General features: G+C 38.9%; 1 protein-coding gene across 1 annotated transcript in view; it reads right to left on the bottom strand.

Moving 5' to 3' along the window:
* Positions 1-10,720: 10,720 nt before the first annotated feature.
* KCNK3 (potassium two pore domain channel subfamily K member 3) overlaps positions 10,721-14,222 on the bottom strand; it is a 174,056-nt gene continuing 170,554 nt past the window's right edge. The window contains exon 2 of the mRNA XM_082249785.1: positions 10,721-11,815. Within this exon, the coding sequence (XP_082105911.1) occupies positions 10,962-11,815 (854 nt within the window). The 3' untranslated portion in view covers positions 10,721-10,961. The remainder of the gene's footprint in view (positions 11,816-14,222) is intronic.

The following is a 14,222-nucleotide window of genomic DNA, read 5'->3' as shown; positions in this document are numbered from 1 at the left end:
TTGGAACTCCAATTTTGAGCCAGGTCTTCTCATCTACCATCAGTACCTGATCTCACAAATGTTCTTAAGGGCACAAAATCTCACAGACACACTCTCTCATGGAAAGCCACCCCAGAAAAGTGGAGCCAACTCCATATGCAAGTGTCCACAGAATTTTAGCTAAATATCCTATAAGCACCTACAAACACACAAGTGTAAAGGGGCCGTATAGGCAATGAAAAATGTTAACTAATGTTTAACTTGCACCCTGAGAACTATTTTATTATATTTGCTTCATGTGCCATGGTTTAGCACATCATATACTGTATATGTCAAATCAAAAAGATTTTCCCACATTTCCACTAAAATATTGCATAAATATATTTTATTGTGTTTTTGTTGGCACAGATAACTTGGTTAAAAAAAATGGATGATTTCCATGATGTGTTTTGGCAAGAGTTTTCCTTGGATGTTTGACAGAAAATAGTTCAGATTTCTTCCAGTAGGAATCCTATTCTATTTTGTTTAGCCGTTTGTGCGTATGATGTGCATTGTTTTTATTATCGTTATTATACGCTTATTTAGTTAATAACAAAATTGCCCTAATTCTCCACTTTCGAGAATGCAACAGTAATGTCATCATCTGATGGGGAAGTGCAGTGTGATCTATATAATTTGGAGAAGAATGAAAATAATTTAATGAAAGCCACATAGATGTGACAATCTGTCCTGGAATGATAGCATTTCCAGCCTGGCAGTTCAAAAGTTCAAGTAGATATGCCTTGGCTTTAAAAAAAAAAAATAAAGCCTATTTATTTTTAAGTTTTGGATAGACAGTTGAAATTTCTATCAGGTTTTTGTTTTTAGGTTTAGGCTCAGTTCACAATACTGCAGCCTGAAAGTTGTGTGACTTACAGTGTGACCGCGCCAGGCAACTTCCTGGTAATTTTCTGGAAACTTGATGCGACTTGAGTACTACTTTAATGTGACTTTGCCTTGTGCAGGTATGCAGAGATAACAGCACACAGGAAGATGCCATGCACTGCCTGGGTAATCTACCTGTAATGTCCGATCCAAATCACATCAATATAGAATAGGATCCGACTTGGAGACAACTTCTATTAATGTCTAGGGGCACAAGTCAGATAGAAGTTGCCTTGAAGTAGTACAGGAACCTTTTCTTAGGTCAGAGCAACTTCGGTAGTGCTGATTAGGATAGCTCTCATTAACTAACATGGGATTTCACATGTCCTTCGACAAGTCAGATCCCAAGTCACGGCAGTGTGAACCGAGCCTTAATCCCTTGGAGCCGGCACCTCCCGACCCTTTAAGGCAGTGGTTCTCAACTCTGGTCCTCGGGACCCACCAACAGGCCAGGTTTGCAATAACTAAATTTAATCAGAGGTGATCTCAGTGAGCATACATTTGTTGCTCAGTGATTGCAGTATTTTAGTCTGCATTTCCCCAAAGTAATACTTAAAATCTGGCCTGTTAGTGGGTCCCGAGGACCAGAGTTGAGAACCATTGCTTTAAGGGTTTCAGATGCTGGGAGGCAGGGCAAGAATTGATAGGAAGTTTTCCATTAGCTTCCAGAAACTGTGCAAGGTGCGCGCAGGGTGCATGCTCTCGGCACAGCTGTGTTTGCAAATTGGTACGCAAATATGCAGCTTCTCTGTGCCAGAGCCCAACCACTGAGAGGCTGCATATTTGTGTACAGTCTATGCCTAGGGGTTAAGGTGGTACCATGGTCTACTTCAATGTAGGTAACAGCCAGTTTGCCAAAGCTGAGGCTTTTCGAACTTTCCTGAAGTTGTATGTTATGCACAGTTGCATCTCACCAATATTTTGGGGGCACTTACGTCTCTTTTCTGAAGGTGGGAAGTGAAAGAAAGGTGTGGGGTGCTGGATTTCCTAAGGCAGTAGATGTCTTAAGCAGTGTAGAGGCAATTATTCTTCTTAAGCAGCTTTTGCAACAGTGGTGGCTGAAGGTCAGCTTTTGATGCCTGTAGGAACTGGAAGTGAGCATGTGAAAAATGTATTTTTTTCAGGCTTGTACGTCATAAAAAGCCAGCACATTTCAGAGATTCAGAGCCTCCCTTCATCAAGGCTTGGTTCTGTTAAGCACTCAACTGAACTACTAGACTGAAAAAAAATGGAGATATCCTGAGTGCAAATTAGGTTAATTCTCCAGATGCTGTTTAAGCCATTTAATTTCCTGAAACCTGGGGAATTTTATAATATTAAAAAATCACTCTATGTGTGGGGAAAAAAAACATCTCAGAAATGGAGTCACTTGTGCACTAAACTGTGGCGCTGTTCCAGGTTTTGGCAGTTATCTTAAAATGGACACATATGGGTTGATTTACTAAAGGCAAATAGACTGAATTTTGCAAAGTGCAGTTGCACAGTGTAAGAACAGTTGATCCAGAGCTTAGTAAACGAGCAGGAGCGCTGACTTCTATCATCCAATCTGATAGTCAGGACAGAAACAGGATAACTGTTTGGTGATGAAGCCTCCATTTTGGTTAAAGTTTATTTCATCTTATAAGCCCTGTCAGCTCCTATTAATGCTAAACTGAACAATTCAGGGCATCCTATATTTATCTTCAACTGACCAAGCAGATGATTAGAGAACATCTGCAGAAAGTCAAAAGATGAAAAGGATCAACTGCTTGTTAATTATTATAATCAACAATCTATGATAACACAAAGAAGCTTTCAAACATTGACCTTTTTGAGAGGAGCAATCTGTAAAGCTTCTTAGAACAAGGACTTTGAATCAAAATTTTAATTTACTCATAAATGACGCTTGTAAAAAATTTACATTATTGTGGATCTTTCTCAATTTTTAGGTTTAGACACAAGCAGTGATTTTAAAAAGTAGTGTATACTGAATACATTTAATCCACAAAGGGCAGGATTAGACAGAATGAAGGTAAATGACTTCCTGTTTGTTGCCCAAGTATTTTAATTAATATTTGTTGTCCATTTATCGCCACAGCTAAACCTTTGCAGTCCATATATTGACAGGATCTTTTTGCCTAAAAATTGTCAGCACTGTTTTTTTAAAGTGAACCTGTGCCCACATTATGCAGAATCAACTATTTATATACTATAAACAAGCTGTAAAATAACTTCTTGTATAGTAATTATAATAATAATATTGAATCGGCATAATCATTCTCTCTTGCAGTTATAAGCATTGTGGAGAAATTAATCTTCACAGCAGGTCACAAGGGAGGCAATGAAATCAAAGTTTCTTTCCCCTTTCATTTTTACAGAAGCAAAATCGTGATAGTCTGCCAGCCATCTAACATAGAGTTTCTAAGCCATTAGAGCAGACTTTCTGAACCAGGGTTTCTCCAGAGGTTGCTGGGAGTTCCTTGAGCAATTTCTGACTTTCAGGTACTATAGTGTTTATATTGTTTTTTATATACATATTAAAATGTGACTAAATGATTTTTAAATGTATTTTTAAATGTTATTTTAAATAAGTATTAATGTAAAAAAAAAAAAATGTTTCTGTGCAAAGTTTGTAAGTATAGATTGAACTGTAACTGTCCTCATTACAGAAGCATTATCTGCTTCCTCCTTAGTAGTACAGCACTGTGACTGTGCCTCACTATTCCTCTCTTACATTGAAGGCCTATGGCAACTGACTCTTTATGAACCTATATCAATAAGAGATTCTGACCACATGATGGATAAACTTTATAAATATGAATACAAAATTCAATAATGAAAATGTAGAACATTGAAGGCCTATGGCAACTGACTCTTTAGGCTTCTTGCACACGATACTCCTTACAAAAGAAAGAGATACACTGCTCAAGGTAATGGAAAGCTTGATAACCAACAGCGGTGCTCGCCCCCGGTTTCACATCTTAGTGTGTGAAACGTGTCTACCTTGCCACTTTTTTACCACATTGGGATGTCCAATAAACCTGGATTTTGACCACATCTGAGTGCAGCCATTTCTTTTCATTATTCACACGATACTCCTGTTTGAGCATCTCGCGGCTCGAAAATGCTCAGTACAGCTTTTTGAGCTAAAATACAGCCCATTAATTGTAATGTGCCTATGCACACAGGCGCGTAAACAAGCGCTGTGCATTCTTCAGTAAGAAAAAAATAGAAAAATTTGCATTTTTGGTCAGTAATTTAAGCCTCAATGCATGCAAATACTCGCGAATACTTGCGAATACTCGCAAATACATACAAAAAAAATGGTCTGGAAAAAGTAGATGCTCAAACAGGAGTATCGTGTGCAAGAGGCCTTATGAACCTTCATCAATTGAGTTTCTGACCACATGACAGTTAAACATTAAAAATATGAATACAGAATTCAATAATGAAAATGCAGAACAGCATGCTGTGCAAACATAAAAGTTATCCCTTGAAAAAAGTCCAGAAAACTGGTAAATAACGGATTTAAAATGTGTACTACCTATAAATATACTAAAGTTTCTCCTTAACTGCAAATAGTAGAATTACTGACCTGATCTGTAACTTGTCTCGATAATTGTAGGCCTCTGGACGTTCCAATAATTGTTTAATTTAGTTGTATGAGAAAACATTGGAGGCTTATCAGGATACAAACTTCAGAAGCCAATTAATGTAACAAATCATTTAATTCTGCATTTCCTATTCTGGTAGAAAACTAATAATGGTTGAATTTTTTGAATTACATTGTACAGATGCTCTACGAGTCAAAAAGACATTCTGTTCCAATGTGTTCAGGCCAGCTGCATCTTTCTTTTCAGATGTAACTCCAAATATATTTTTTTAATACAATTTTAAAAATGTTCAATGTTTCTATTAATAGCAAACATACTGAAAAAAGGTTTCCTTTATCATTTAGTGTATTTCTACTTTTCCTGTTTTTTTTCTACTGAGTCTATTGGGTCTGATTTACTAAAGCAGTAGAGATTGGTCACTTTGTAAAGTGTATGTACATATAATTTCGTAAATAAGACAAAGCCGTGTACACGTTAGGTACCCAATCACGTGCAGAGAAAATTAAAGAAACTGATATTTTGCTTGCACATGTTTAAGTAATTGAACTAAACATAGATTCTCCTTACTCGTCAACCTCAGTGAACATTCAGTTTGCAAATTAAGCATACACTGTAAAAGTGAACATGCTCTATTTGTTGAGTCAATCAACCCCGCACCTACTTTCATCTAGTCCCACCTCTTTGAAATTTCAAAGAGGAATCTTGCATATGCTTGTGCAGTTTGTGTATATGGTTCCCTCACACACACATAGGCGCAAAAAAAAAAGGTATTCAAGTTGATGAATGTGGTCACTTACAGGTCTTACCACCAAAGTTGATCCCCAAATTTGGATGATACTAGGTTCCTAAATTTGGATGACCCACGCCAGATCTGAAGTGTACTGTTATTATTTAATGGTTCAGGTTAATGGTTCAGCTTCTGGGAGAAAGGGACTGAATTCTGCACCAAAATCTCTTACTGCCTTCTATCTTCTTCTGCTATTGCCTGAGCACCCTTAAGTTGACTGCCAGTGCCACCAGGTCCCACTCCTCTATCCCCAATCACTGGTGGAATTTAAAAAGAATGTGGCTCACCCTCTTTGCCTCATCATCTGAACTTTAGTCAGATACAAAAACATCAATAAATGTGAGTATGTACAGTACTTATTAATCCGTTATTCCATGTTTTTAAAGGATAAGTTGACCTTTTGGAACATGTTACATATTCCACCTGTATTTAGGGTGGAACCTATAACAAGTTCCAGCACCTGCAGCCTCTCCCCCTTGCCCCACCCCACTGCCCAGTAACAGCAGGCATGCATCTTCTCTGGGTGCCCACTGTCACTGTTTGAAAAAGACCAGCCAGCTCTGCCCACCCAGCCACATCATTCATTCACAGTCCTCTGTGAATGGGAAACGACATGTCCGGACAGCCTTTGCGGCTGTCGGCTTGTAGTTTCAAAGGACTACCATGGTGCTGTTGAGCACTCTGATATTTCATTCTCTCTTCCTGTCTGTGTATGTCTGTCTGTCCGTACAAGGTATGGGCAGACAGATACACTGAGAAGTCTGCAGGAGTCCTGCATGTCACCCACGATCTGCTGATCATGATAAAGTAATTCCATTTTTTTTTTAAATTGGACTTACAGTAACTTTTATTTGTAATTTGTGCTAGGTAACCAAGGTTTAGAAAAGTCAGATCACCAGCCTGGCTGTGTTTTCTGCCTGGGCTCTATAAATATTAGGACTGGCTAGAAAGTCCTGACATTTAAATCCTTTGGTGGGTAAAACAGCTCCCATATATCTATCTTTGTATGAAGCGGTTTGCCAGGAGTTCAGCATTAAGCAGACATCTGGAAGACTGTGGGGTTGATTTACTAAAACTGGAGAGTGCAAAATCTTGTGCCCCTGTGCATGGTAGCCAATTAGTTTGTGCATGATAGCCAATTAATTAAGCTTTGACAAAAAACCTGGAAGCTGATTGATTTCTATACAGAGCTGCGCTATGTTTTGCACGCTACAGTTTTAGTAAATCAACCCCTATGTATTATTAGTTTACTTATAACAATACCAGCTTACAAAAAAATACTACTGATGGAGAAAGACAAATTTTTCCCTAGTCTTAGAAATTGCACATTAACATTCCTTTCCCTGAGCATGCATTTTCTTTATGGCAAAGTTCACCCAAGCAGTTTTTAGTGCCATGCTATCCCTTTTTCTTGACAGAAAAAGACAAATGGATTGGTGCTACCTGAAATATATGGAAGTTGCTTACATTAGTGCAGGGACTTTGGGTTCTTCGGTTCTATCAGGGATCTTATTAGAATAGATTTTACGTTTTTTTCCACTTTGGTCTCCTTTGAGTGCTCCACATTTCTGGCACAGTTTAAAATTGGTCTGGCACACTTATTGGACTAGACAGCATGGTGCCATCCTTGCTTTGCAGGATCAGGAATATGCTTTGGGTTTGTGTGGGCTTTCTCTAGGTGCTTCTGTGTGGTTCCCAACTTCAGTCCTCAAGTACCCTCAACAGGCCATGTTCCCTGGATAAAATACAGGAGCTGTCATTGATATTGAGCCATTGACATTGATTTAAAGCACCTGTACAAGGTTAAAATATATCGATAACACATGACATGTTGAGAGTACTTGAGGACTAAGGTTGGGAATAATCATCTTACACTCTAAAAGTCTTGTACAGAGGATACTGATAGAAAGAACTTGGTGCAGGTCACCTCAAAAATATGGATCTTAGAGACAATATTGAGCCAAAAGTGTCATACAGATGTGCAAATTCAAACATGATGCCTCCATACTGTGCCAGATGATATATGCAGAATTGGAGTTTTGTGTAGTCATCGAGTTTCACCGAACAAGGCTAAATTATATAGGAATACTGGAATTTTATTAAACTGATCCTTGTGTGTTTGGTTGTATGACTATAATAGAGGATGTGTAGGGCAAACATTGATGTGAACACTAAATACTGTGTGTGTTTTGCATATATATATATATATATATATATATATATATATATATATATATATAAAATCAGCAGTCAGTATCAGCAGATACAGAACTAGGAATTGATGTAATAGAACACTGGTGACAACACAGAATCAGAAAAGATGGATTAAAGACAGAATGAAGAAAACTTCCTGTTGTCTGCAATGTAGGAAAAAAACCCAGAGGACACAAAAATTAAAACAAATTACTGAGGAAGCCCATTCAAGTTTTTTTTTTTTTTTTTTTTTTTAAGGAATAGCAAAGGGATAAAAGATCTGTCAAGTTTTTCTTTCCAGAAAAAAAGACACAATGACAAATGGCATCAACATACTGCTTGTGTGTACATCTCCATAGATTCACATTCAGCCAACTCCTCCATTTTTTTGGTATTAATTATGTATTGCATACCTAAGCTAAACTATACATTATAATAGATCTTGAATTTTTCACTTGGATAAAAATCAGTGTCAGAATTTAAAAAATGATGAGCATTTCATATGTTGTAAAAAATATTCATGGCAAAATCCCTTTAAACATTAATAATGTTTTGTATACTAAAACTAATGTTAGCCCTGGGTTCATCCTCTTTGAAAATAAATATGACACATGTTGTATGCATGCAAGAAACATTTTTTTCATATAGACATTTTCCAAGTGCAGACTGTGCCAAGCCTTGGAATCTTTTTGTATTTACATATTTTAACAACATGTATTGTATATAGACTATATGGCCAAATGTTTGTTGACACCTTACCATAACACCTACCTATATGGCAAAAAGTATGTGTAAACTCCTCTAAATAAGTTCAGGTGTTTTCCACAAAGCATGACTGTTCCTGCACCTGACTAGTGTGGAGGAAATTAAGTAACATATACAAAGACTCCACCTCAACCCTAGTAAAAAAATCTTTGGAATGAATTGTGAGCTACATTTCCGGGAGTGGGCAATTCAATATTTATGCTTTTAATTTTGAAAGACGACTAACAAACTCACATACGTGTTATGGTCAGATTTCCACAACTTTTTATCTATATAGTGTATGTCCAGCTTTTATAATTCATACTGTATAGATCAATTGAGGCAACGGTAGCAGCCATTTTGTTGGCTTTGACTCTCAAACAAAGAACAATTCTTTTTTTTAGGCCCGAGACTATTGTGGCATTTTCTGGGATCACAAATTTCATATTTCTAGTGTCTTGAACTCCAATAATGCGTGGATGTCAAATAATACAATCTGGGCCTTCTAAAACTGATGGATGGTGGATCTCATCTGCTGTCCAACCTATAGGCTGTCCACCTTTGCTGTGAAATTCCTTGTGGACATCTACCAGTAGGTGTATGAATCCTAGTTTCTGGACAACATGCATAATATAAGTCAGTGATGGCGAACCCTGGCACCCCAGATGTTTTGGAACTACATTTCCCATGATGCTCATTCACTCTGCAGTGTAGGTGAGCATCATGGGAAATATAGTTCCAAAACATCTGGGGTGCCAAGGTTCGCCATCACTGATATAAGTGATATAAGTACACCAGATTGTTCACTATGTCAAACTGTGTGCTTACCCAACATACAAGGAGGAAGATCTAAATGAATCATTATTGAAAATACCCTCTAAGTCTGAAACAGGAAAACTTTGGTTTATGTGAATTAATTGACTACCTTTTCATAGGATCTTAGCAAATATGGAAAGAAATTAACGAATCTTCAACAAACCAATACATTTACGTCTAACAGAATCCAGCCTTTTACAGGCCAGATTACTTTAAAGGCAACCATGACGCCAACAATAATGGCTGCCTCACTGTTTTGGTGACAGGTACCTTTTGATAAAATGTAAAATAAAACAGATATAAATTTATTTCTACCAACCATTGAAAATTCAGTGTTGGGTGTAATTTTCTACTTTAAAAGAGATGGGTTTTAAACTGGGGATCAGGGTTCATTTGTCTTGTAGACTTCCTCCGTAGAACGAAAGGTGGGCTTATTTTGAATTAAACTAAGTGGGTTGATTTTTTTTTTTCTCTTTGGAGGACATCCAGAAAGCATGCTTTGTTGCAGGGACCTAAGGATATGTGCCGAAACACCTGTTTTAAAGCAAACGTGTCATAAGAGAAACACGAGGCTGCTATTGCTGTTCTCCTTCTGGAAACGCATACTTTTCTTGAGTAGGTGAGTCAAATTTTTTAAGGCTAAGAGCCCATTCACACAGGGGCGACACGACTTGCTGGGGCGACCTGTGAAGACGCTGTGCACCGCGACCTCGGCGCGACATGCACGGACTTCATATAATTGAAGTCAATGCAAGTCACCTCCAGGTCGCCCCAAAGTAGTACAGGACCCTTTTTCTAAGTCGGAGCAACTTGTGTCGCTCCTATTAGAACGGGTCCTGTGCTAATCAATGGCAGGCGACCGACCGCGACTTGTCAGGCGACCAAGTCGCCTGACAAGTCGCGCTTGTGTGAATGGGGTCTAATTTCACATTTTTGCAAAAAATAAATAAATAAATCTATTTCACAGCACTTGTGCTCCATTAATAACTTCAAGTGCCTCTGCCACAGCAGCAGATGAGTCATTTTTTTACTTCACAGACTCTAGTGAATGAATGATGCGGCTGTGTGGATGAATCCATGAACAGCCATGTTGAATTACAACACTGAAATTAATCTGCAGGGAGAAGAGCTTTCTCTTGGTGGTTGTTAGTGGTTGAGGGGGGGCTGTGGACTGGACCATGTTTCATAATACACCGTAAATATAAATGTAGCATGAAATATTGTCAGAAAGACAGCTCTAGCTTTTAAAAGCAAGCGGATCAGATTGACAGCCAGGAAACCAGCATTTTCAGAAGGAAGAAACAACTGCAGCCTCCATGTTTATTTGATAATAGAGGTCATTTTAAACATACTAGTGTTTAGTGCTGATCAAACAAGGAGAATCCAGTCTATTGAGAATCATGCAAGCTTAGCTTCCAGCTAATCTTGAACTGGATGTGTCTCCATAGACTAGACTCGATTTTATATATTCAGGCATATCCAAACATCTGCAATTCACCTGATTCGAAAATTGATTTGCTCATCACTATTGGTGTGCTACTACACCTCAGAGGTTCTAAAGCCAAGGTCTGTTAGCAGGAAACAATCCTACTCAGTCCTCTTGGATGCCACCACTACAACCTATTTTTTAAATCAGGCAAAATGCTGCAGTCAAGATAATGCCCTTTTTAATGAATTTCCACTTCTAAATTTTCTATTCAATTCCAAAGGGGGGCTCAGAAATCTCAACCTGCCAGAACAAAGAGCAATAGCAGTGGCACAGATGACAGTGTGGGGAGCTATGCAACTAACAAAACTTGCTGCTTGATCCACTGAGGTATAATTTTGTTCTTTAAAATTTTCAGTGTCAGGTGCAGTTACCCTTTAAATAAACTCATGTTAATATACAGTATAAATAGATGTCTTTGTTTTTTGGATAATGTATGTTACACAGAACTTCTCCGCTTCATAAGTCCCCTAAAGGCAGAGAGACTGTGGAGTCCAGTTGATACTGAGCTAATGGCTGAATGCTGGGTATTGCAAATGCATCCATTGGACGACGTGCCCATGTATCTACCAGGTGAGTGGTGGTTTTGCTCCATGCAGTTGTCTGATGTGGACAAATCCCGAGGTATGATCATGGGAATGGAGTACTGTAGTTTTTCCCTACTCTTATACCACAAACAGGAACACATGGACTGGAAGTGAAGAACCTCAGCGTAGACATTTCGAAAGCCACCACTGGAGGAACTAGTGTCATTGGTATGTATGCTGGAGCGGCCATTTCGATTCAACAGAGCTCGATGTTCGGCATCCCTTTTTTCGTCCTCTGCATTCATGGTCATGAATCGTAGGACCACCAAATTTAAGAATGCTCCTATGACTGTAAGTCCCGTTAATATGTACACAAAGCTAAAGGCAACATACTGTGGCTTGTTTTGTAGGGCTGCATCCTTCTGGAGCGCCACATAGTCTCCAAACCCAATAGTGGTGAGGGTTATAAAGCAGTAATAGTAGGCATGGAAAAAGCTCCATTGCTCATAGTATGAAAAAGCAGCTGCGCCAATGCACAACGTGCTTATACAAGAAAAAAATCCAATAATGACCATGTTGGCCATCGAAACCTCCGCTCGTCTCATTCCAAGGCACTTCTTGATGCGGTAGAGGAGATACCTTACTAAGGTGTTAATCCTTTCACCCAGGCTCTGAAACATGACCAAAGTGAGCGGAATCCCCAGGAGAGCATAGAACATGCAAAAGACCTTGCCTCCATCTGTGCTGGGAGCAGCATGTCCATATCCTAAAAGAAAACACAGAAAAAGGTATCAAAACCTGCAGGTATTAGATGACGTAAAACCACACACCCCTAAGTTGGCCACACACTAATGCCCCGTACACACATGCAGATTATCTGAAGACTTTTGTCTGCAGACTTACCAAAACCATATAATATGAGGTCAAACCTAAACACTTTCAATTTGTATGCAATCCGGCAGGCCCTTGCACTACATAGAAAAGGTAAATCTGAAGACAAAAGTCTTCAGATAATCTGCACGTGTGTACGGGGCACTAGACACTACATTTTTCCGTCCAGTTTCCTTGATTTTTCACTCAAAAGATGGTGGGCAGAAGGCATTAACAGGGACACCCAGGAACCAGCCAAAATATGAAAGGTATGATGCCATATTTAGGACACTATTCACAGGCAGATATTTCATAGATGGAAGATAAATATTTGCCTGCTTTTATTTGTATTTCTAACTCAAATTGACAATGTCCTGCCCCAAACATTCTTCCCATCTTGGCTGATATTAGCACGAAGAAAGGAACTCATTACAAATATTTTCAAATGTTTTGAAAATCTACTGTATGTGACAATTGATACTTCCTAATTTATGAATAATAAAGTATATTTAAAACCAACTTTTTTTTTTTTAAGCTTTGGATAGGGTATGGATAGAAGGTTAGAACCTCTATCAGGTTCTAACACTGTGTTACAGCAGGGAAGATTCACCCTCTCTATTTATCCTGGTGACAGAAAGTAAGAGAAAATCTTGAGTTGCCATCAGGACAGTAACAGAGGGGAAATCTTTTAGTTGGGACATTTGTTATAGTTAGGGATGATCGAACGGTTCGGGTCGACCATCGGTTTGACCCGAACATTGGCTGTTCGAAATTCGGCCGAATTCCGGACTTTTTGCGGTAAAAGTTCGGAATTCGGCAACCAGAACCGCCCAAAATGCAACGGAACAGGAACTGGGCTTTAAAAGCCCATGATTGGACCAGAAACGTCAGTAAAAGCCAATTGAGGGGGCAGGAGTCTGCTAGGAATGTGATTGGAGTGACTAGGGGGTCCAGAGGCCAATCAGTAGTTAATACGCCCCCCAGTATATAACATAGCACCGCCAAATCTCTAGCACTGTAATACAGGGGCTGTGGAAGAGAGTGGAAGCAGTTCTGTTACTCCTGCTGCTCCAGTGTCATTTAGCAATTATTAGTGTGAGGAAAGGGATATGCAGTGTAGCTAGGGTACTATATACCACTATAGTTAGATTCAATAATCTAGTTTCTGTAGGGAAAGTGTTAAGCGTCAGGGTGACCGTAATGTAGTTTAGGGTGAACTGACTCTGACTGCTATGCCAGGGTGACCGAACTCATCCATGTCAGGGTGACCGCCAGAAGAAAAAGATAATTTTTCTTAGAATTTTTAGTAGAGCAGGGAGGGGGTTCTGCTCCTTTTACACCTGGGCGTTTTTGTTTCAGGCGTTTATTGGGCTTTTTTGTGGACGTCTTTGGAGGCAGGCCTGACATCTGAACTTCTGTATAGGGGTATATATACACACTCACACATATATATATATATATATATATATATATATATATATATATATATACACATACACACATATAGGTGTAAAACATAATGACATAATTTCAGTAGCGCAGGGATGGGGTTCCGCTCCTTTCACACCTATATGTGATGTGTGTGTATATATATATATATATACACATACATGTGTGTATATATACCCCTATACAGAAGTTAAGATGTCATGCCTGCCTCCAAAGACGCCCAAAAAATGCCCAATAAACGCCTGAAACAAAAACGCCCAGGTGTGAAAGGAGCGGAACCCCATCCCTGAGCTACTAAAAATTCTAAGAAAATTTTTTTTTCTTTTTTTTTTTCTGGTTCTGGACATGCTACAGAGCTGAAACTTCACAGGTACACTTTTTAGACCCCCCAGACACTAAATCCAAAGAAATCTCATTTTTTTTGTTCACTAATTTTTTCAATAATTGGCTCTCTATCAAAAACAACAATTTTTAAGAACTTTTTTTTGCCTGATTCATAGTCCCTGGGGCATGATCCAGAACCCCAGGCACTTTTTAGGGGCATTTATTGGGTTTTAGAGCTTCAAAATGGTGTTTTTTGATTACCGAAGTTCGGGTCCCATTGATTTCAATGGGGTTCTGGAATCCGGACCCGAACTTTCAGGAAGTTCGGGTGTTCTGGCCGAACCAAACTTTTCAAAAGTTCGATCATCCCTAGTTATAGTTACTTGCCAGTGAACTCTTGAAGAGGGGATTTTCCCTCATTTTGGAGAATTTTCTCTCACTTCTGTTTCTATACATCTAACTATCTCTTGGGGATTCTGTTAGTGATATCTCTGTGCCAAGTTCCGAGATCTGGCCTGGGAACATTTGGC

The sequence above is a fragment of the Pelophylax lessonae genome (genome assembly GCF_965119305.1).
Source record: "Pelophylax lessonae genome assembly, chromosome: 3".
Taxonomy (NCBI): Eukaryota; Metazoa; Chordata; class Amphibia; order Anura; family Ranidae; genus Pelophylax; species Pelophylax lessonae.
This window is presented reverse-complemented; position numbering and strand designations above follow the sequence as displayed.